General features: G+C 43.6%; 2 protein-coding genes across 3 annotated transcripts; both read left to right on the forward strand.

Annotated features, from left to right (window-relative positions):
- The first annotated feature begins 245 nt into the window (after positions 1-245).
- On the forward strand, positions 246-15568 carry flii (FLII actin remodeling protein). Its single transcript, XM_056401314.1, has 31 exons — positions 246-384; positions 2304-2414; positions 3180-3251; positions 3412-3492; positions 3709-3956; positions 4147-4250; positions 4341-4516; positions 4795-4952; positions 5201-5285; positions 5523-5670; positions 6496-6626; positions 6869-6976; positions 7250-7354; positions 7486-7665; positions 7793-7875; positions 8113-8187; positions 8458-8541; positions 8685-8856; positions 9562-9669; positions 9755-9946; positions 10129-10227; positions 10392-10481; positions 10599-10738; positions 11334-11604; positions 11690-11844; positions 12282-12342; positions 12467-12595; positions 13288-13394; positions 13564-13669; positions 13764-13829; positions 13939-15568. Exons 1-31 carry the CDS (start codon positions 322-324, stop codon positions 14071-14073), a joined length of 3843 nt encoding a protein of 1280 aa, XP_056257289.1. The 5' UTR covers positions 246-321; the 3' UTR covers positions 14074-15568.
- Positions 15569-16595: 1027 nt separating this feature from the next.
- Positions 16596-20633, forward strand: rpusd1 (RNA pseudouridine synthase domain containing 1). 2 transcript variants are annotated; one of them, XM_056401315.1, is made up of 6 exons: positions 16596-16734; positions 17569-17792; positions 17887-18010; positions 18495-18597; positions 18907-19008; positions 19711-20633. In XM_056401315.1, exons 2-6 carry the CDS (start codon positions 17575-17577, stop codon positions 20121-20123), a joined length of 960 nt encoding a protein of 319 aa, XP_056257290.1. In that variant the 5' UTR covers positions 16596-16734; positions 17569-17574; the 3' UTR covers positions 20124-20633. The 2 variants fall into 2 exon arrangements, with proteins under 2 accessions (XP_056257290.1, XP_056257291.1); XM_056401316.1 differs by having other exon boundaries at positions 16654-16719.
- The last annotated feature ends 383 nt before the right edge of the window (positions 20634-21016 follow it).

Consider the following 21016-nt stretch of genomic DNA (forward strand, 5'->3'; position numbering starts at 1 on the left):
GTATGTATGTCTATTTGTATATGGATATATATATGTATATGTTTATAAATATATATATTATATACTATTTGCACTTTTTATATTTCCAGATGTCTGAAATTTGTATTTGTACATTGTTCAATAAAAATGCAAAAGAAAAAAAATAGCTCTATTGTAATACCACATGAGTCCTGGTCTCACTCCGGAGCAGCAGGTGGCGCTAAAGCGCATGAACCGCATTTAAACATCCCGAAGAAGAGCAGCAGTTCACAGCAGCCACAGTCCTCCGTGCTCTGGACCAAAATAGACAGTTGAGGGCTGAGCAGCTGACATCAACCAGAAATGGCTGCCACCGGAGTTCTTCCCTTCATAAGGGGGGTAGACCTCAGTGGAAACGACTTCAAAGTAAGGATTTTAAGCACCAATCTTTGACATTGTATCCGTAGCTGTTCCGCTTAGCTAGGTAGCTAAAGCTAAAGTTAGAGACTCAGAGCAACAAACGGCTAAGGGCTAAGCTCGCTAAAACATTAGCATAGCTTAACGTTACCAGCATTGGGCGTTAGCCAGTTGTCAGATGTTTGACATGGACAAAGTAGAAAGAGACTGGTTTCAGCCACAAGCGTCCTGTGTAACGGTTAACACGTTTATGCTTAGGGGAATGTATTCACTTTGTTTTACTTTGCTCGCTGTTAGAGTACACTTTGCAGTTTGGGATAACGTAGCTCTTATTTCCAACGTCACGTCAGCTAGCTAATTTAGCTTCAGCGCTTGCTAACTGTAGCTGTCTGGGTCAGAGGCACAAGCTCTGCGTCAAAACATGTCAGCTTTATCTGCCTTTAACGTAGATAATGCTGCGGCCAAAAACAACGTTAGTCGATGTTATTGAGTTTGTTGAGTGGCTCCAGTCGCACCATGTCGTCATACTTGTGTATTTTGACCCACTTTGTGAGCCCAGTCTGGGAGCTTGGTGAGGCAGCCCGGCAGGCAGGAGTGACAGCTGAGATCATCTGGCATGAGCCGATAACTATTTGTGTACTTAACGCTGCCCGCCATGTCAGTATTTAAGCAGTAGAAATAAACCGGCGAAATAACGTGTTTATCTGTTAGTCATTGAATGGCTGGCGATTAAAATCTATTTTCAGCCAGTTTGAGATGACATCATTTCCTCTGCCCAAAATGTGCCCTAGATCAAAAACGACTGTAGGCATTTTTCAAGTCTCCTTATGTTTCCTGACTGTAAAAGATAATATAAATGGAACAACACAGCTGGCCAGATGTCTGCTGCATTTACTCATCTAGCTGATTTGGAAATGACTGAAGTTGTTCATATTTGTGTTGTCACACTCACCCACAATGAGTCAGGGTGGACAGTAGTGAAGTACTTTTACTTGAGTACTATACTTAAGTACATTTTTTTGTTCATTACTTGAGTATTTTTTTCTTTTCTGGAAACCTATGACTTTTACTCCACTACACTTAAAAGACAAATATTGTACTTTTGACTCCAATACATTTCTATGAAGTACTGAATTACTTTTAATCAGTGGAATTAATTTTCTTTATTTTGAAAATGTGATAGACCATGTTCATCACAGGAGAAAAGTCACAGCCAACTCCTACACCGTCATTCATGTCCATGTTTGAAGGTTTAGAAATAAAGATTAATTTAAATGTTTGCTGTGTTTACCACGACCATACTTCATCACTGCCTAAAAAAATAAATGCTAAAACAACAATAGCTGTCATTTTGTTGATTCAATTGTTTTTATGTCCATTTCTACAGACTTTATAGAATATTCTACAAGCTTTTTATTCTGCAGGTTCTGCAAGTAACTCAGTGTGTTCGGTAGATAGACAGTAGGATACAGCCATGTGTTGACATAAAAGAAATATACTTTTGAATATTTTAAAAATCAAGTTCTCCAGTACTTTAACTCAAGTAAAATTTTGACTGAACAGCTTTCACTTTTTTGTACTTTGACCACCTCTGATGACAGTGAAACCAACAGGGCTGATGTCAGCTTTCAATCATAGATGTAGACAAATAGAGGGAAATTTACTGTGCTAATTCTTGGATATTTACACCGTGTTTTACTTAATTTATTGGCTGTGTATTGAAGGACTTCAGTGTAACAGATCTACAGTACGTACAGGAGCTTATGTCCGTATTTCAGGCTCAAATGATTCTGGTAAATAAATGTCACTAGTTTGTTTTACAGGAAATTTTATGTGGGTTTCGTTGCAGCCTCCTCCCACCTAGCATTGGTAACTACAGTCAATAGAAAAACGTCATTTATGTCTGTCTCACTTGTCTGTCCTTACAGGGTGGATACTTCCCAGAGCATGTCAAGTGTATGAGCAGTCTGCGATGGCTGAAACTGAACAGGACAGGACTGTGTTACCTCCCAGAGGAGCTGGCCTCTCTGCAGAAGCTGGTGAGACATTCAGGCCTTTCTGTTCATTATTAGCTTCACCTCACATCTCTCTTCATGGAGAGTCTCAACATTTTTCACATGTGCCACCTGATCTACAGTTGATAGTTCTGAAGCTGGAGAGAACTCCACAATGGTACTGATATTATTGTATTGGTATTGACTGAATTATCTGTAGAATTAATTATAATAATAATGTTGTCATCTGTCATGATATCAACCTAGATTACCTAGTACCTTTTTACATCTATCAGCGCTTCGTTGACACCAGTGTTGTTGATGTCTGGGTCAAAACATACAAATATTTAACTTTCAATGTGTGAGTAACAGAGATCACTCCAGCAGACTGACACACTTCACCAGTGAAACCTCACCTGACCAAGAACACACACTGCCCAGCTTTAATCCTCAGTATCTCTGATAGGATTATCTCATCTAAGTCTCCAAAGCAAAGCTCACGCTGAAAAGATGATCTATGCCAGCATGCTTTATCTTACCAGGTGTAGTTAAACAAGATTAGTGTGTTATCATGGCTGGCAGTTGTTGTGTCTTGGGCGTGTTTAACTAAACCTCTGCTTTGATTTTATCCTGTTTGTAGTTAAATCATTCTGTTTAGAGACAACCTGACGTTAGTGTGAGTAGTACATTGCACAGCAGAGACCAGGGCACGTTGTAGGGTCTATCTATGGTATGTTTTAGATTATTATGTCATGTTTGTGCAGTGCGTTGTGTATCTGTTTTAAAAAATCTCTGCTTTTCCTTCTTCAGGAGCATCTTTCAGTGAGTCACAACAGCCTGACCACTTTACATGGAGAACTGTCCAGCTTACCGAACCTACGGGTAACTGACACACACCAGTAAATACATCTAAAGCACATGTAGAATTATTTGTTATTTTATAGATTTGTGGTGGGAGTGTGTCTGGTGTGTTCAGTGTGTTCAGTTTAATGTTTTGACGCGTTCACATCAGTTTTCTAAAAGTGTTTCCTTATGTGTGCAGGCGGTGGTAGCCAGAGCAAACAACCTGAAAAACTCTGGAGTCCCAGATGACATCTTTCAACTGGATGATCTCTCTGTGCTGGTATTATAATTAATCTCACACCATCTCTTCTTCTCTGTTTATGTTTATACCCTTTAAGACCTTTTTCCAGTCCACCTACACTTCTTGCATCAACATGTTCTCTTTCCTTTTTCTTCTGGTAAACTGCCTCAACTTTACACCTATGACCTTTCCTGTTTTTGAATTGTTTTTGAAAGTTTCCTGTCCCGCACCTTTCCCTTCTTCCTTCTGCTGTAGGACCTGAGCTACAACCAGCTGACGGAGATCCCCAGGGACCTGGAGAACAGCAGGAACATGCTCGTGCTGAATCTGAGCCACAACGGTATCGACTCCATCCCCAACCAGCTGTTCATCAACCTGACAGACCTGCTGTACCTGGACCTGAGCGACAACAAGCTCGACAGCCTGCCACCCCAGATGAGACGCCTGGTGCACCTGCAGACTCTCATACTGAACAACAACCCGCTGCTGCACGCACAGCTGCGGTAAGAAGACTTTGTTTCTGTGTTGTTGTCATTATTGTTTGCCATCTATCCCTCACTTCCCACCTTTACCCAAACACCCAGAAAGATGCTAGTTCAAGTATTTATCTAGTGCTGCTCTGACTGTGGTTGTGTGTTTGTGTGTGTGTGTGTGTGTGTGTGTGTGTGTGTGTGTGTGTGTGTGTCTGAGCAGCCAGCTGCCAGCCATGGTGGCATTACAGACTCTGCACCTGAGGAACACCCAGAGGACCCAGAGCAACATGCCCACCAGCCTGGAGGGACTGACGCATTTAGCAGGTAATGCACGTACACACACACACACACACACAAACACAAACACAAATGCGTGGCTCTAACTCCTTCCTGCCCCCCTCCCATCTCTCCCAGATGTTGACCTGTCATGTAACGACCTCACTCGAGTGCCGGAGTGCCTGTATTCTCTGGGCAGTCTGAAGAGACTCAACCTGAGCAGTAATCAGATCTCTGAACTCTCCCTCTGCATCGACCAGTGGACTCAGCTGGAGACGCTGAACCTGAGCCGCAACCAGCTCACCTCGCTGCCCGTAAGGACCACAGTCATTACACAGCTGCCTTTTATAAGCCACTCCTCTCCTACCAGCAGCGTTTAGGAAGTTATGTAATTGGAGTTGTCGCAATATTAAAACCACAAACAAAATTTCATACATTACTTCTTCTAAGAGATGAACGTCTGCATGATTAAAGACTGGTAACCAGTTATTTCTTCATCTAAAAGCCTCTGTCGCTAGAGAACTGTATTGTTGTTTTGATGCACTCCACTGTATAATTTCTGTAACGTTTAAACTCGTGTGTCTCCGTTCAGTCTGCCATCTGTAAACTGTCCAAACTGAAGAAGCTGTACGTAAACTCCAACAAACTGGACTTTGATGGCGTTCCCCCGGGCGTGGGCAAACTCTCCAGCCTCACTGAGTTCATGGCCGCTAACAACAACCTGGAGCTCATCCCCGAGGGACTCTGCAGGTGAGCTTCGGCCGGGACGCTAGACTGATTTATTCTCAACTGGCTGAAGATACAAGCCAATTTTATTTAGCAGAAAGAAGAGACAGATGTTGAGGGTCGGCGTGAGTCAGTTTTACAAACTGAATGTTTGTTGATGTTTGTGAGTCAAAGTGAATTTTACACATGAACAGGAAACGGCAGATTCTCTTTACACGTTGTATTTTATCATCACGCGGTTTGTGAATAATCTTGCGTATGTCGTTTTCTAGGTGTGGCAAGTTGAAGAAGCTGGTGCTGAATAAAAACCGCCTGGTGACGCTGCCTGAGGCCATCCACTTCCTGACTGACTTAGAGGTAAAATACCAACCTACCAGTGTGTAGATGTGATAAAGAAAAGTGTCAGTAAATACTGTTGCATTAAATTGGATAAAAAACCCCAATGTGATATATTTCAAGTTCCTGCAGGAATATTATACGGGACATGATGATGCTTCAGCAATAAAAAAACATCAAGTATATTTGATTAAATGTCACTTTGACTCCACAGATTGTTTAAACCAGAGGATGTTGTTCTCATTAACCGTTCTGCAGGTCCTGGATGTGCGTGAGAACCCCAACCTGGTGATGCCTCCTAAACCAGTGGACAGAGGGGCCGAGTGGTACAACATCGACTTCTCCCTGCAGAACCAGCTCCGGCTGGCCGGGGCCTCGCCTGCGACTGTAGCTGCAGCTGGAGGAGGTGTGTGTGTGTGTGTGTGTGTGTGTGTGTGTGTGTGTGTGTGTGTGTGTGTGTGTGTGTGTGGTGTGTGTGTGTGTGTGTGTGTGTGTGTGTGTGTGTGGTGTGTGTGTGTGTGTGTGTGTGTGTGTGGTGTGTGTGTGTGTGTGTGTGTGTTGTGGTGTGTGTGTGGTGTGTGTGTGTGTGTGTGTGTGTTGTGTGTGGTGTGTGTGTGTGTGTGTGTGTGTGTGTGTGTGTGTGTGTGTGTGTGTGTGTGTGTGTGTGTGTGTGTGTGTGTGTGGTGTGTGTGTGTGTGTGTGTGTGTGTGTGTGTGTGTGGTGTGTGTGTGTGTGTGTGTGTGTGTGTGTGTGTGTGGTGTGTGTGTGTGTGGTGTGTGTGTGTGTGTGTGTGTGTGTGTGTGTGTGTGTGTGTGTGTGTGTGTGTGTGTGTGTGTGTGTGTGTGTGTGTGTGTGTGTTGTGTTGTGTGTGTGTGTGTGTGTGTGTGTGTGTGTGTGTGTGTGTGTGTGTGTGTGTGGTGTGTGTGTGTGTGTGTGTGTGTGTGTGTGTGGTGTGTGTGTGTGTGTGTGTGTGTGTGTGTGTGTGTGTGTGTGTGTGTGTGTGTGTGTGTTGTGTGTGTGTGTGTGTGTGTGTGTGTGTGTGTGTGTGTGTGTGTGTGTGTGTGTGTGTGTTGTTGTGTGTGTGTGTGTGTGTGTGTGTGTGTGTGTGTGTGTGTGTGTGTGTGTGTGTGTGTGTGTGTGTGTGGCTTGTACATGACTGTATTGGACTATATCAACGCTTCTGAGTATTTAATAGAGGCTTAAATCAGTATGTGTTTCTGCACGTGTCCAGGAGCCAGCCCCCGAGATCACCTGGCGAGGAAGATGAGGCTGAGGAGGAGGAAGGACTGTTCTCAGGACGATCAGGCAAAGCAGGTGCTGAAGGGCATGAGTGACGTCGCACAGGAGAAGAAGAACATGGAGGTAAGGGGAAGAAGACATGAAAATAATAGTGGAAAGAAAATTGGTTGCTGGTCCGACCATTGTGGATCCACCAAGAACAATAAGTTTTGTCTGTTATTATTATGTCGGTCTAACTACTCTGTGGGGAGTTTAGTTGGTTTAAAAATCTCTCCATTAACCTTGAGATGAGTTGAGGAGGAATAACAAACACAAGAGGTTTGATTCATGTTTCCATTTACCAAGAAATCTGCTGATTTTTGCAGGAGAACGGAGAATTGAAATACGCAGATTTAAAGGTCCGACGCTGGGACAAGAGTCTAGAGAAGCCTCAACTGGACTACTCCGAGTTCTTTATGGAGGACGTGGGGCAGGTAGTGTGTGTGTGTGTGTGTGTGTGTGTGTGTGTGTGTGTGTGTGTGTGTGAGAGAGAGAATGTGTGTGTGTGTGTGTGTGTGTGTGTGTGAGACAGTAGATATCCACATTTGTGTGTTTGAGTCTGATTCAGAGGATGCAACCTCTCCTTTCCTGCTTCCTCTCTGCAGATTCTTTTCCACATATCTGTTGGGAACCTTTCAGGTTATAAAAGGTTTTGTTTTGGAGGTTGATTACAATTTATATTCGTATCTCTCTCCCCCTCCCTTCAGGTTCCAGGTGTAACCGTGTGGCAGATAGAGAACTTTGTTCCCATGCAGGTGGATGAAGCTTTCCATGGCAAGTTCTACGAGGCGGACTGCTACATCATCCTCAAGGTAACGCCTCAAACATTTGCACAGACTAATCAAAGACAAACCGGTTCATGTCACTGGAACTTCTGTAAGTTTCTATCTGGAGACAGATTCCTTCCTCTCGTCCTTCTCACGCTCCTCTCTTTGTAACACAGACCTTCCTGGATGATAACGGAGCGCTGAACTGGCACATCTACTACTGGATCGGCCAGGAAGCCACGCTGGACAAGAAGGCCGGCTCTGCCATCCACGCCGTCAACCTCCGAAATTTCCTGGGGGCAGAGTGCAGGACGATAAGGGAAGAGATGGGAGACGAGAGCGAGGAGTTCAGCGCCGTATGTATAAACATATTACACTTCTTTAAAATGCATTTTCCTTTACTGGACAAACTGAAACTGAAGCTGCAGCTTTAAACTTCAGCTGCTTCGTGCTGTTGTAGTTAAGGTCTTGTCTCATGTGCAGGTGTTTAACAATGAGATCTCCTACATTGAGGGAGGAACAGCCAGTGGATTCTACACTGTGGAGGACACAAACTATTCCGTCAGGTAGGCTGGAAGTCACATTTCCTTTATTTACCTTTTGTTTGGCTTTTATTTTCTTAATATCGTTAGAGATGAGCTTTGTTTTGAAAAGCTGGTTCATAAAACCAGGTTCATTTGAAGTGTGAATTAATTTAGTTCCAGCTATAATCAACTGATCGCTCTGAGTGTGTGTGTGTGTGTGTGTGTGTGTGTGTGTGTTTTTTTGCTCTGTAAACATTTGAGCCTTTGTGTTTTCATCAGGTTGTACAGAGTTTACGGAAAGAAGAACATTAGACTGGAGTCTGTACCTGTGAAGGCCTCCTCCCTCGATCCTCGGTGACTCTCACACACCCTCTCTGCCTTTATGTACCATGACACACACACTCACCCTACAGCCTGCACACACACACACACACACACACACACATTCCCCATTCCTAATGCCTTTGGTGTCCCTCTTATCTCTGTTTGATGTAATCAGTGCGTTCACTGTCGACTTTGATTTGTCATTTTATCCCGCCGCTGTTTGACACATGATGTAAACTGTCTGTCTTTAGGGTGAAGCATCGTGTCTTTAACATCCTGTTTTTCTCTTTTCTTTGGCAGCTTTGTCTTCCTGTTGGACACGGGGCTGGAAATCTTTGTCTGGAGAGGAGCCAACGCTACACTCAGTGGCACCACGAAGGCCAGGTGAGACACAAATCAAGCGGCAACACAAACTTTGCTGCCACTTGGTTTGGCAAATCTCATGTTCCCCATGTTCAGGACACCACTGAACAGCCTGTAGCTGCAGAGATCCAAAGCTGTTTCTGAGCGTTATCTTCCTCCTCCAGGTTATTTGCAGAGAAGATAAATAAGAATGAGCGTAAGGGGAAGGCGGAGATCACAACCCTCATGCAGAACCAGGAGCCTCCAGGGTTCTGGGAGGTGCTGGGAGGACAACCAGAGGAGATCAAGAAACACGTACCGGACGACTTCTCTCCCATCAGACCTAAACTGTACAAGGTGAATCATTTTAATAACCTTTTATACAGCTGTTTGTTGTGGACTACGTGCAGATTCAAGGTGCTGCTTTCTGCTTAATCACATGTAACTATATTTTTGTAACTGGCTCATGATGATTTACAGCAGCGGCTCCAAACCGTCTCCAACTCACGGCCCTCTAACAATACGGAGGCCAAATAAAACTCTTCTTCTCAGAGCTGTTTTTATTTTAATGATGATGATCGAACATTCAGGATTGAATCAGGCATCAGAAACAGCTAACAAGCGTACGATGTGTTCTGCCCGGCGACAACATAAAAGTTCCTATCATTGGCTTAAATTTTTTAATGTTTTTAAAGAGAATTTATTTTCAAAACATTCAAAAACATTATTTATATTTTAATTTTTTATTATAATTTTTTTGTGATTACATCTTCTCACCAAGATTGTCCCGTTGTCGACCACCTTGCAATACCTTCGTGGTCCACCAGGTGCGGTTAACAGCACGTGTCAGCCTTAGAAAAGGTCCCACACCTCCATCTTTAACATGAGAGTCTTCAGACAGGTGGAGGTTAACAAATGTGTAAAAGAGGCCGACGTATCTGTGACATCACACAGGAAACTTTTTGTTTAAAAGGCTCGATAAAGTTTGATGAACACGAACGGATAAAGATGCTAAGCGGCAAATCACAGTTCACTGATGTTTGGTGTGTCACCGTCCTGTAGGTGGGCCTGGGTCTGGGCTACCTGGAGCTGCCTCAGGTGAACTACAAGCTGTCGGTGGAGCACAAAGACCACAAGATCAAACTGGACACCCTGCCAGAGCTGAGACTGGTACGTTCGTCTGCACCAACATCCCTCTTTCCCTCCTTGTCCCTCCTCCCCTTCTGATACTTTACACCCTCCTCTTTCTCTTCAGGTGCAGTCTCTGCTGGACACGAAGTGCGTGTACATCCTGGACTGCTGGTCCGACGTGTTCATCTGGATCGGGAGGAAGTCTCCCCGTCTCGTCCGAGCCGCCGCCTTGAAACTGGGTCAGGAGATCTGCTCCATGCTGCACCGGCCCAAACACGCCTGCGTCACCCGCAACCTGGAGGCCACCGAGTGTCAGGTAATGAACACGACAGTAACACCTGCTGTACCTGCTGTGGTGGACACACATAAATACACTTTACAGCTCCGCATGAAGGAAAACATCATGAAATATCATAATAACTTTTTAATATTGTATTTGATTTAAACTTTAAACTTTTACACACTTCAAAACTGACCTGAATGTCTTTTCCTCGCCAGGTGTTTAAGTCCAAGTTTAAGAACTGGGATGACGTGTTGAAGGTGGACTACACCAGAGCAGCTGAGACTGTGCAGCAGAAGGACAACCTGCAGGGCAAGGTCGGTTCAGTACAAACATCAGTACAAATGCTGCTGCTGAACTGAAATACAGGATTACTCTCAAAGTATTCACATGGTGGAAGACACGTGTGTTTTAAGAGAAGACTTTTATTGTGAAATGTGTCAGATATATGTTGCTGCTAATGTCTTGTTTCCTGTCGCAGGTGAAGAAAGACGCAGAGAAGAAAGACCAGATGAAAGCCGACCTCACTGCTCTCTTCCTTCCCAGGCAGCCGGCCATGGCCCTCACTGAGGTAACACACACACACACACACACACACACACACTCACACACACACTCTCTCCCTATTCTGACTTGGTTTGCTGAGAAAACAGGAACAAGCTCTTCTTCGTTGGTGTTTTGTGTGCAGGCTGAGCAGCTGATGGAGGAGTGGAACGAGGACCTGGACGGCATGGAGGGATTCGTGTTGGAGGGAAAGAAGTTCGCTCGTTTGCCAGAGGAAGAGTTTGGGCATTTCTTCACACAGGACTGTTACGTCTTCCTCTGCAGGTGTGTGTGTGTGTGTGTGTGTGTGTGTGTGTGTGTGTGTGTGTGTGTGTGTGTGTGTGTGTGTGTGTGTGTGTGTGTGAGAGAGAGAGAAATGGTCGTAATACAGACTGAGTGTTAAAGTGAGCTCATCAAGATATGAACATATGAGCAACAAACACACAATCACAAGAGACGACTGATTAGAAAAAGTCTTTATTTACACACGCCGTGCATGCTGGGTTTTCGAGACGCAGCTTCTTATTATTTTATATTTTTAACCTTTGCAAGTAAAAAAGCAATTGGCGTCTTCCATCACTCCACCTGTTCAACAAGATTTAAACATGAAGAAAAGACACATTTCCAACTTCTCCATCCACCGCGGTTTGTTTTACACTAGCGCAGCGAGCTAAAGCTAGGCTAATAGTGAACGGTTCTGAACAAGCTAAAAGGAAACGTTGCTGTTTGTCGACTGCAGCTTTATTCGACACAGACTTTTGTAAACTCAGAACTACAACCTGAGACAGCAGCAGTGTCACCTGCAGCAGACGGAGGAGATGACCTGTAGTGACCTTTGTCTGTGTTCTGTCTGTGCTCTGATGTCACTGTGCCTCCTCAGATACTGGGTGCCTGTGGAGTATGAGGAGGATGAGAAGGAGAAGAAGGAGGGTGAAGGTGCTGGAGAAGGCAGAGTTGGCAGAGGAGGAGGAGGAGGAGGCGGAGGAGGAGGAGGAGGAGGAGATGAGGAGGAAGAGGACAAACAGCCGGAGGAGGACTTCCAGTGTGTGGTTTACTTCTGGCAGGGCAGACAGGCCTCCAACATGGGCTGGCTCACCTTCACCTTCTCCCTGCAGAAGAAGTTTGAGAGTCTCTTCCCTGGAAAACTCAAGGTTAAACATTTTTTATTATCATTGTGTGTACTTTCATCACCGTGTTGACTGTTTCATCACACCTGCCGTCTGTTTACCTGTTCAGGTGGTGCGTATGACCCAGCAGCAGGAGAACCTCAAGTTCCTGTCTCATTTCAAGAGGAAGTTCATCATCCACAAAGGGAAGAGGAAACAGAAGACGGACTCCGCCCAGCCCTCCCTCTACCACATACGCACCAATGGCAGCGCGCTTTGCACCAGGTACAACATGTTTCCTGTTATCACCTGTATCCATAGCAACAACATCACAAACATCTGTGTCCTTTAACCTCTCTCTCTCTCTCTCTCTCTCTCTCTCTCTCTCTCTCTCTGTCCCTCTCTCTCTTTCTCTGTCTCTCTCTCTCTCTCTTTGTCTCTCTCTCTCTCTCTGTCTCTCTCTCTCTCTCCCCCTCTCCTCTCTCTCTCGCTCTCTCTCTGTCCTCTCTCTCTGTCCCTCTCTCTTTCTTTGTCTCTCTCTCTCTCTGTGTCTCTCTCTCGCTCACTCTCTCTCTCTCTCTCTCTCTCTGTGTCTCTCTCTCGCTCACTCTCTCTCCCTCTCTCTCTCTCTCTCTCTCTCTCTCTCTGTGTCTCTCTCTCGCTCACTCTCTCTCTCTCTCTCTCTCTCTCTCTCTCTCTCTCCCCCTCTCTCTCTCTCTCAGGACCATCCAGATTGGGACAGATTCAAGTAATCTCAACTCGGAGTTCTGCTTCATCCTCAAGGTTGGACATATATTTTTTCTTATCTTTATAGTAAAGGAGATATTTAGTTTTACGTCACAGGTCCAGCAGAGATTTCTCCTCCGTCTGAAAACACTCCTCTTTGTAACGTGACGTTTTCCATCAGGTACCATTTGAGAGCACAGACAATCAGGGCATCGTTTACACCTGGGTGGGCCGAGCTGCCGACCCGGACGAAGCCAAACTGGCCGAGGACATCATGAACAGCATGTTCGATGACACGTACAGCAAACAGGTGCGTGTTCCTGTGTCCGCGTCCGTCAACTTCTTTCATTCTCAGTTTTTTTGCGCAACTTGAATAAAAACTTTTCTTCATCTGAGGCTTCAACTTTTAACTCTTTAACAGTTCAGTTTCTCTGTCGTCATCACAACATCAACAATACAACGACCTCTCAAAAGTTTAATAAGATACTCCATTTTCAACCAGGGATGAATGAATACGCTCCGACCTGCCGCCCAGTGGATAAACTACGTTAATCTTGCAGATGAAAGTACGCAGGCGTGTGAACAGCGCCGCTGGCTCAGCAGCTGTTAACGACCTTAAGTTACCTCATGAATTCACTTTGTTTTACTTCCTGAACTTCAAGTGAATCTTAAACAAATTTCTTCAACTTCTTCAGTTATTAAAACTGTTTTAAATCTTATGACGACATATATTCAGCTGCAGCCACGCCCACGTGTTCTAAACCAGATTTAGCTGTTTTTCATTCTGTTTAGAACTTGAATCATTAAAAAAAAAAAAAAGAAAAGAAAAGTTTTAATTTTACGAACAACAAGGTTGAAGGTGGATTTTTTCTTAAACCAGCTCGTCTGCATCATGACAACGTCCCTCATGATGAGTGTCTGTAATCTAGTCATGTGATGATGTCATCACACCCAGACAGTGTGTGTGTGTCTGTGCTTCAGAGTCTTGTTTTTATCTCCTAGGTGATAAATGAGGGGGAGGAGCCGGAGAACTTCTTCTGGGTGGGGATTGGTTCTCAGAAGCAGTACGATGAAGATGCAGATTATATGAAACATGCTCGGCTCTTCAGGTGAGTCACCTGTTCTCTCTCTCTCTCTCTCCTCTCTCTCTCTCTCTCTCTCTCTCTCTCTCTCTCCTTATTTCCTTACTTTTGAGGATTTTGGATGAATTAGTTTTGTTGTAGTTTTTGACATCAGAGGACTTTTGTCTTCCCCCCCACCCCCCCACCCCCGCCTCAGGTGTTCCAATGAGAAAGGTTATTTCTCTGTGTCGGAGAAATGCTCAGACTTCTGTCAGGACGACTTGGCTGATGATGACATCATGCTGCTGGACAACGGCAATGAGGTAACGATGATTGATTTAATCACGATGATTGATCGGTGTGACTTTGATCGTTTGGCTGCGTGCAGTCCGGCTCACCCTCCTCCTTCTCTCTCAGGTGTACATGTGGGTGGGCACTCAGACCAGCCAGGTGGAGATCAAACTCAGTCTCAAAGCCTGTCAGGTGAGCGGGAACCTCCAGTTTGTGTCGACACACGTTGGGTTTTATACATCCACAGCTTTCTAACCCCTCCCCCCTCTCTCCTCTTCCTCCTCCTCCTCTTCCTCACCAGGTTTACATCCAGCACATGCGCTCCAAGGAGACCGAACAGCCGAGGAAGCTGCGACTGGTGCGGAAGGGAAACGAGCCCCACTGCTTCACGCGCTGCTTCCACGCCTGGGGGGCTTTCAAAACCCCCCCCTCATAGACAAACACTCTCTGAACCGCACACATGCTCAGAAACGCTCACACCTTCATACACATTGATTCGCTGCCATGTTATTTTCTACCAGTAAGATGATGATGATGATGATGTCGTCTATGCCTATAACCCAGCTTTACCTGAACTCTGATTCCCGCCCTCCATCCTGCTCGTCGCTGCTGCCAACAGGCTCCTGTCTGATCTCAGTTCACAGTCAGTCCGGTTTCTGTCTTTGGGACAAATATCAGTTTTTCTACTTTGTTTTTTTTTTTTTCTTTTAGCAGCAGCTTGAAATCCTGACGTTGAACGAAAGAAGAGAATAATGTTTTGAGCTGTACAGAGGCTTTATAAAAATCCAAAGGGAGGTGAATCCGCCGAACATATCGATCCGTGTCGCTGCTTTCACGTGGCTCAGCAGTCGTTTCCAGCAGAGGGTTCAGAGCTCGTTACACTCACTTCTCTGCTTTAGTGCCATTTTTGCGAAAAGCTCGTTTGAAGCAGTTCGGGCCAGATTAGTTGATTTTACAGTTTAGTTTTTTTTTTTCTCCTCCCATCATTGAGGGATTGAACAGAAAACAGCACTATAATTGTTTTTCTGAGGAATGTTGGTTTATATAAATATATATATTTTTCTGTTGTGTGGATATACATGGTATGTGTGTGTTTGCCCCATGCGCCTTTACTGAAATCAGTCGTTTGCTCTCTGTTCTCACTTTCTCTAACTCCACCACTGATCTGAAACTCTTGTCGTATGAGATTTGTTTCCATCGACGGTTCAATCCTTTTGCCGGGTGAAAGTTAAAATGGTTAATGTTTATTTGGCCAAAGAAATCTTGAGGTCGGTGTTTAAGTACTCGATTGTGAGACAGAGCTTTGTTTTATGTTTAAATGTGCAATCAGTAGAGCTCGGGAGATCCTGAAACTAAATAACATTCACGATACTGTGTTCTTCTACGTTTCCGGCTGCAGTCAACTAAATGTTTATGTTCTTGCTTTTCTGGAGTGAAGGGGACGAGAGGAGTTTCTGTCCAAAACCTGAAAAAGTTAAAACATCATGTTTGACATTTACGACCGTTTAGTGGAAAACGTTGATCTTTTTCAGACATGTTTCTCGTTTTGGAACAAAACTTTTATTTTATTAATTCAAACGTTTTAATGGGAGATCTCTTGCACCATATCAGCGACATATCTTAACATAGTGACTTCTGGGTAACTGATGATCGGTGTTGCCAGTTACAAACCTGCTGCAGCGCGTCTGGTGATCATGTGACCTGTGCAGTATGCAGGCGTCGGTCCAGGCCAGATATCTGTGTATTCCCAAGTGGCTGCAACTTTCATTTTGTTATTTTACACTATACTTTGTGGGGTGAACTGTATGCCTGTTAGTGTGTTGGGTCCTACACATGTGTATGTGTGTGTATGAATATGTGCACATGCTCCTGATGCCACCTGCAGATGCTTTATTTATGTATTTTATATAAAAATAAAATCTCACATCGCATATTTAGTCATCTGGCTTTCTTGATTGCTATTTACTGATAATTCAGATGTTTGTATGTGACACTGTCAACAGAGCGTCCGCATCTACCATCAAACTCCACACACCAACACAGGTGTTTCTTGCCTCATGGGACCATTTCCAGGTGGAGGCTGGGAGTTTTGATGTTTTCAAACCCATTATACTAAAAAGAATAATCAATCAGTGGTGAAATCTATATTATAGAGCATCTCAGAGTATAGTAACTTTTATTTTTGGCATGAAAATATATTTTATTTCAGGGGAAAATCTTATTTTTTACACAACTTGATTTATAATCAGTGTCTTTTGAAAAGGCTTTATATCCTCTTCCATGTCTAGTTAAATTTTCTTTTAAACATTTAGAAACATTATTTATATACATATATTTTTTATACAGTTGCATCTTTTCACCATAATTGTACTATTTTGCAAATACTGTTTTGTCAACCCAATTGCAATACCTTCACGGCCCACAGGTTGGGAACCACTGTCACAGACACAAACTGAACACAGCTGATGACAGCCATACATGGACTAATGGACTAAATGCAAATATTTATCTATTTATTTATTTATTTGCATCAGGAGAGTGGACCATTTTATTTATTACACTGTCACATGTGTTACATCTCACATTCATCTCTTGATAATCTATGTATAATAATATGTTATATACATTGTGAAAATTATTAATATATTATAATACAGTAGATTCAGTGCACAATTAATTCTGTTAAAACATTCCTGGACAATCCTGTTATTATGCAGTGTGTATTCAGCACATATGGTCTTTAGTCTCCATTCTATTTTTATCTGATTCTATTTATTTTTATCCTTTTCTTTAGTCTATTTAGTCTGTAAAGTTTAATTTAGCCTTTGAATATATTTGTTTTACCTACATAACCCATAAATAAAAACCAGCTGTTATCGTTTAACCCAGGGAAGTTATCCTATAACTCAGAAAGCCGTGCTGCTGCACAGTAACAGTAGGTGGCGCTGTTCACCGTCGCTGTCGGTTCGTTCCCCGCCATGACAGACGAAGAAGAAGAAGAAGGAGAAGAAGAAGAAGAAGGAGGAGAACCGGCTGCGCAGCTCGTTGCGCTACTTGTGGATTTGTTTACATTCGTGTAAATGTGCGCGTTCTCTCGGTATGTCGAAAAAAATATAACACACATTATTCGTGGCTAATTATTCGTGGTAGTTGTACAGATACTGGCAGCGTTATGACTCACACGTTACTAGTTTTCTTATGTTGTTAGCATACAGCAGCTAGCTAACATGCTAACCTGAAACTTGTCATCGTAGCTTTTCTTGTTTTGAAGCAGCGCTGGATGGGGCGGTGTCCCTGATCTGACAGAAATCACACATCAGTAGTGACAAGAGAAATACACTTTCTTCTCAAAGTCCTAAACATTTTCCACCTGTTTAAACCCTGTGGTTAAAACGTCCACTTTGTCAGTGATAGTTTCCAGTCAGTTGTTGCCTAGTTTGAAGCTTATCCACCGCTTGACCTGTATTTACATATATTTTAATTTACATATATATTTATTTACAAACAAGTAATGAAGTACTTGTGTAAATAAATGGATTGTAGTTTTTCCATTCTGTGGTTCTTTATGCTCATACTTGAGTATTGTAGTTTTGACTACAATAATTTTGTTTGAAACTTCACTGTGTATGTAGAAATTTTACAGACTTAACATATGATTAGTTAAAATAAAATATGACACATTAAACTGTCCAACAGCATTTAAAATGTTTTAATTATCTCCATGTCAACCAGCTCTCACACTAAAATGCTGCTTCCCATTAAAGTAACAGTAATAAAAAAAAAAAAGAACAAGACATTACATAAAATAATATGATACTATGAATGAATTGATTACTTAAAGTGCATTTTTGCTTCAAATATAAAGTATGTTCAGTTACCGTGCCTAAGACTTAGATACATAAATACATAGTCATCCACCTTCTCTCCACAGGGCTGAATGAGTTGTGTCAGTGCCGCGCTGCACATGGTGACCACAGAGCCTGCGAGCCTGGAGAGCCTGCATGTGCTGTACCAGAGCGACGACTACATTGTGGTGGACAAGCACTGGGACATCCGCATCGACAGCAAGATGTGGTACGAGAAACACACCGTGCAGGCTCAGCTCCGGCACCGCTTCCCTCAGCTGGCAGACCCCAGCACCTACTATGGATTCAGGTCAGAGTCACACTAACACCAACAGCACCAGCTCACAGACAGCACCCTCGTGAAGAGTTATGGTGTCTGATCGTCTTTCTGCTCCTCCCACCAGGTTCTGTCATCAGTTGGATTTCTCCACCAGCGGGGCTCTTTGTGTGGCCCTCAACAAGGCTGCAGCCGGCCGGGCCTACCGCTGCTTCAAGGACCGCACCGTCACCAAAGCCTACCTCGCCCTGGTATGGAACACAAGCCCTGCGATTGTCAATAATAATAACAATAATAATGAGAATAATAAACTTTATTTGTATAGCACCTTTCATACAAGAAATGTAGCACAAAGTGATTTACAACAAAGAAATGAGCTGCACCAAGTGCTTCACATGAAAAGAAAAACATGTTAAAGCTTTGATCTAAAATTAAAAACATTAATGGAAAATTAGATAAAATAATGAATCATTAAATAAGAAGACATTTAAAAGAAAAAATGTGCAAAATTTCAGAGCTAGTTAGTTTTCTTTTAAAAAATACTCAGTGAGCTGCCTCTCTGATATCTACAGGTATCTATATCTGATATCTAAAGGTCGTGTGTTCCACAACTTTGGGCCATAAATGACAAAAGCTGCATCCCCAATTTTCCTCCGGCTGTTGTTGGGATTAACTCTCTGTCTTATAATAAAGATCTGTAAAGATGAAATTAGCTCCACAGTTTTTGTTTTCTAGATTCGCGGCTTGGTGGAAGAACAGACACAAACTCTGGACTTCTCCATCGGCAAGAACTCCACTGAGGGAAAAACACACATGATGTGTATTGAGGGAACAGAAGGTAAATGAATGTGTCTTGGTTGGTGTGTGTTTTAAAGCATGAATGAGTCGGACTTCCCTTCTACCAAAACTCTACAAATTCACATAATTAAAATTATTTTAATTCTGATTCGAAACCCCAAAATTTGTTCAATACATTTAGTTTGTTTCTGTGTTTTCCCTTGTAGCACATTTGATAAATAGAGTTGGAAATGAATCATTAAATATTGGACAGTTCAGGCTCGGAGTGATTGACCTGTTGACCTGTAAAGTTGACACAGACAACAGTCAGTCAGTGAGACGGAAAGATAACTGATCCTTCTGTTGTCAGGCTGTGAGAACCCCAAGCCTTGCCAGACTGAGCTGACGGTGCTGGAGTACGGGTTGTATGACGGAGATCCTGTCACCAAGGTGCTACTGCAGCCGCTCACTGGTAACAGCCCTCATGTGTTTCCTCTCATATAAGACGAATAAAAGATTTCTGTTTGCACATCGACGCCTTCAGAGTGTGAGGTGAAAAACATCACGGCCCATTTTAACCTTGAGATTTAATTAGAAACAAATGACACTAGAGCAAATTCACATTTTTGGAAGAGTCATTGAGTTTTTTAAGTTTGAAAACTGGAAGTGGAATCTATTAGACTTAATATTTATATAGATTGTTTTCATCTTCCATTATTGTCGTATTCAGTTCACCTTCAGTCAAACGGCTTCATCGTCTATTAAAGGGACAGTTCAGGTGTTCTGTCGTGGGGTTGTGTGAGGTCAGTCATATACAGTCGGTTCATTACCTGCAGTAGATTCTGATCAGCTCGCTCCCAGGTAGGAGATCAGACCAGGAGCACTGTCACACCAGCAGAGTGATGCGTTGCTGTGGGCGGAGCCACCAGAACAAACCTGTTTTAGACACTTTTAAAAACAAAACAATCCAACATCTGTTTAAATGAAGCTTCATCCTTTGGCACTACATTTTTTCGACCGCTGAACTACCGTACTCCTACGTGCAAGCGCACCTACAGAACGCACTGTATCACATGAAGCTTCATTTAGAATTATTTCTAATATTTAGAAATGATGAAACTGGCAGAGCTGTGAAAAGTCCTCCTCCCTCTCTCACCTGTGACGTTTCCTTCAGGCCGAACGCACCAGCTGAGGGTCCACTGCAGCGCCATCGGCCACCCCGTCGTCGGGGACTTCACCTACAGCTCCGGAGCGGACGACGGGCCGTACCGCATGATGCTGCACGCCCACCTCCTCCACATTCCGCTGGAACCTCAGCCCCTGCTCGTGTCTGCCGGAGACCCCTTTCTCCCCGCGTTGGATCCCAAGTGGCTCCCGCAGCGCTCGTTACGGACGCTGTCGGCCACCGTGGAGGCGCTGCTGGAGCGCCGGGTGGAGGAGGACAGGAAGACTAAAGAGGAGGAGAGAGAGAGAGCGAGAAGGGAGGAGGAGAGGAGGAAACGCATCAAGGAACAGAGGACTGAGGAGGAGAGCGAGGAGCAGAGGGAGCAGTGTCAGGAGTGGCTGAGTGAATGGGCTGGAGACTGATGGACTCTTTTGTATTATTATTTATTTTAATTTATTTTAGCTGTTTTACTTACAAAAGCCATGTTGAGCACGTCACCTCCATCTCAACGACCACCCGCATTTAAACACCATATATGGAAGTGGACTTTAACCTTAACTCCCTCACAGACCAGTTATTAACATCGTGTTTGAGCTTTTAAACTGTTGTTCTCTTCACCACTATAACCCGCAGCAGCTGACAGACAAGTGCCTTGCTCAGGTTCATGTTAATAAGAGAGGGGTTGGTTTGATGTCATTCACTTCCTAATCAGTGTAATAGTTTTTATTCATGAGCGTGTTTCCTGTCAGTCTGTCGCACCGTGCAGATCGTTTTAGATTGATGTGCCAAAGTTGTAAGATATTTGCCTCTGATTCGAGCAGCAGCAGTTGATCCGTCTTTGTCCTCAAACACGCTGGGAAGTGTTTCCTCACATAAGCTGCATGGCTCTGACACACATGAAATACCATTAAATAAAAGCCTAATATTCTGTATGTTTCTTTGCATTTTGACTGAGAGTGTCTTTAAAAAGTTTTCAACCACAAAACATTTTATGTCAGTGGAAATATGACGAATACAAAGAAACCAATCAGGGGAAGGATGCAGGTTTATATCCAGGGCATTACATGTACATTGGAGCTCAATAAAATCAGTCATAACAAAATAGAAAATATAAAAAATGTGGCACAGGTGTTAATTTGGTAAAAGCTGTCAGTGTCTGAGAGGCCAACAAAGACTGTTATCAGTCTGAACCGCTGACACACGTCACCACAGTCATTACACACAGGACCTGCAGGTGTGAGAGCTGACTGAGGGTTTGTGCAGCTGCCACATGAAACTCCTGCTTCCTATTGCTCTACACAGCAGCAGCAGCAGC

Source organism: Seriola aureovittata, chromosome 17, assembly GCF_021018895.1.
Source record: "Seriola aureovittata isolate HTS-2021-v1 ecotype China chromosome 17, ASM2101889v1, whole genome shotgun sequence".
Classification (NCBI taxonomy): Eukaryota; Metazoa; Chordata; class Actinopteri; order Carangiformes; family Carangidae; genus Seriola; species Seriola aureovittata.

Bases quoted from the DNA above. Each gene is read 5' to 3' on its own strand.
- flii (XM_056401314.1), top strand. From the start codon at position 322: ATGGCTGCCACCGGAGTTCTTCCCTTCATAAGGGGGGTAGACCTCAGT. The intron at 4,953-5,200 runs GTGAGCTTCGGC...GTCGTTTTCTAG, and splicing joins ATCCCCGAGGGACTCTGCAG to GTGTGGCAAGTTGAAGAAGC. The intron at 8,188-8,457 runs GTGACTCTCACA...TTTCTTTGGCAG, and splicing joins GCCTCCTCCCTCGATCCTCG to CTTTGTCTTCCTGTTGGACA.
- rpusd1 (XM_056401315.1), top strand. From the start codon at position 17,575: ATGAGTTGTGTCAGTGCCGCGCTGCACATGGTGACCACAGAGCCTGCG. The intron at 18,598-18,906 runs GTAAATGAATGT...TTCTGTTGTCAG, and splicing joins GTGTATTGAGGGAACAGAAG to GCTGTGAGAACCCCAAGCCT. The intron at 19,009-19,710 runs GTAACAGCCCTC...CGTTTCCTTCAG, and splicing joins GCTACTGCAGCCGCTCACTG to GCCGAACGCACCAGCTGAGG.